The sequence below is a fragment of the Ananas comosus genome, unplaced genomic scaffold (genome assembly GCF_001540865.1).
Source record: "Ananas comosus cultivar F153 unplaced genomic scaffold, ASM154086v1, whole genome shotgun sequence".
Lineage (NCBI taxonomy): Eukaryota > Viridiplantae > Streptophyta > Magnoliopsida > Poales > Bromeliaceae > Ananas > Ananas comosus.
In genome coordinates, this window is record NW_017893330.1 from 2,336 (window position 1) to 4,019 (window position 1,684).

General features: G+C 44.1%; 1 protein-coding gene across 1 annotated transcript in view; it reads left to right on the forward strand.

The window, feature by feature from the left end:
• Positions 1 to 954: 954 nt before the first annotated feature.
• LOC109705644 (aspartic proteinase oryzasin-1-like) overlaps positions 955 to 1,684 on the forward strand; it is a gene marked incomplete in the record, with an annotated part of 13,065 nt that continues 12,335 nt past the window's right edge. Inside the window, 2 exon segments of the mRNA XM_020226394.1 lie at positions 955 to 1,108; positions 1,221 to 1,604. Coding sequence (XP_020081983.1) covers positions 1,254 to 1,604 — 351 coding nt within the window.

Below are 1,684 nucleotides of genomic sequence, written 5' to 3' on the forward strand. Positions count from 1 at the left end.
GAAAGGGGAGGGGGGAGAGAAAGCGGAGAAAAAGAAAAATAAGAAAGATTTAGTTAGTTTATTAAAATTTCAAATTGAATCCATAAAAATAAAAGAAAACATTCATTTTTACAAAAACGTGAATACACTGCCACTCCCATTGCACTCCTCGGCGTCCACCACCATCTTGGCTTGTAGTTATAGCAGAGCCTCCTCGGCGTCCTCGCTCCTCGCCGGGCCCCACCCCCTGTCGGCTCGTCAACGTCTCTTTTTCGTACGTAGCCCCGTCGAATGTGACTCCACTGAACTTAAAACTTTTCAATCAAATGTAATTTAACTTTCAATTATATAATAAATATAAATATAAAATATAATAATAATTTTAGTTGACTTTTCAACGCATACAAATGTTAGTTTTCAGGCCCGCTTGCTATTTCCTAATAAAATTTGTAGCTGCATAGTTAAAAATAATCCAAATTAATAAATTTTCCTGCAACCTCATTGATTCTGGATCAGGCCGTGTGCAGGATTTTTTTTTTTTTTACATGGTCGGGCGTCGGATCTTCTTTTACGCTCACCACCAAAAAAGAAAAAAACAAAAATCTCGCTAGCCCGGTCATCTCGGCCACCCAAACAGAACCCCAACCATCTCATCCAGCGGTCACCATTTACTAGTACAAACCTGGGCCGGAGACGTGGGCCCCTTCCGCAGGTAGTTTCCGAAAAACTATGACCTGCACCGGGTGTACAATTTTACTCCATAGACCGCTACACCTTACATTTAACGATTAATATTTTAAAAATAAAAAAAATATAATTTTACACACAATATCTGAAAGCCTATATATAGCTATAAAAAAATATTATCAAAGAATAAAGCAACCTAAAATCAACCAGAAAAAAAAAATGGCAGTCAAAGTTTATAATTAATATATAGTATAGTACGTATATTATCTATTTAAATATTAGAATATATTTATACAGCAGGTGCAACCAATAAACCCTCCAATCCCCCATCGTTCCTCTATTCATATTCATAATAATAATAATATTAAAATATTAATATATTAATAATTGCCTTTGGCCTTCTCCCCCATATCCCCTCTTCTCCATTCCCTCCTAATCTCAGGTGAAAAGCACAAAGCCACTTCCGCCTTTCCTTCCATCTTCTTTCTTCTTTCCCTTTCAATCGCTGATAACAAAACTCGGCCCGGCCGCATTTTCATTTTCTTTTCTTTTAGGATCGAAGCGGCCGGACGAGGAGGAAGAAGGCGATGATGAGGGCACCTGCATTCTGTCTTCTCGTGTTGTCCGCCGTGCTGTGTCTGCTGGCGCCGGCGGAGGGCGGGCTGGTGAGGGTCAGCTTGCGGAAGAAGGCGCTGGAACGCAACGCGCGGCTGGCGGCGCAGGCGGCGTTCTCTCGATGGTACGGCGGGGGGCCGGACGGGCCGGACGGGCCGGACGGGCCCGGCGGGGACGGCGGCGACGTCGTGGCGCTGAAGAACTACATGAACGCGCAGTACTTCGGCGAGATCGGCGTCGGCTCGCCCCTGCAGAACTTCACCGTCATCTTCGACACCGGCAGCTCCAACCTCTGGGTACCCTCCTCCAAGTGCTATTTCTCGGTGAGTGCTGCTGCTTGCCTATTAGCTGCTCCTCTCTCTCTCTCTCTCTCTCTCTCTCTCTCTTTTTTTTTCTTTTTTTT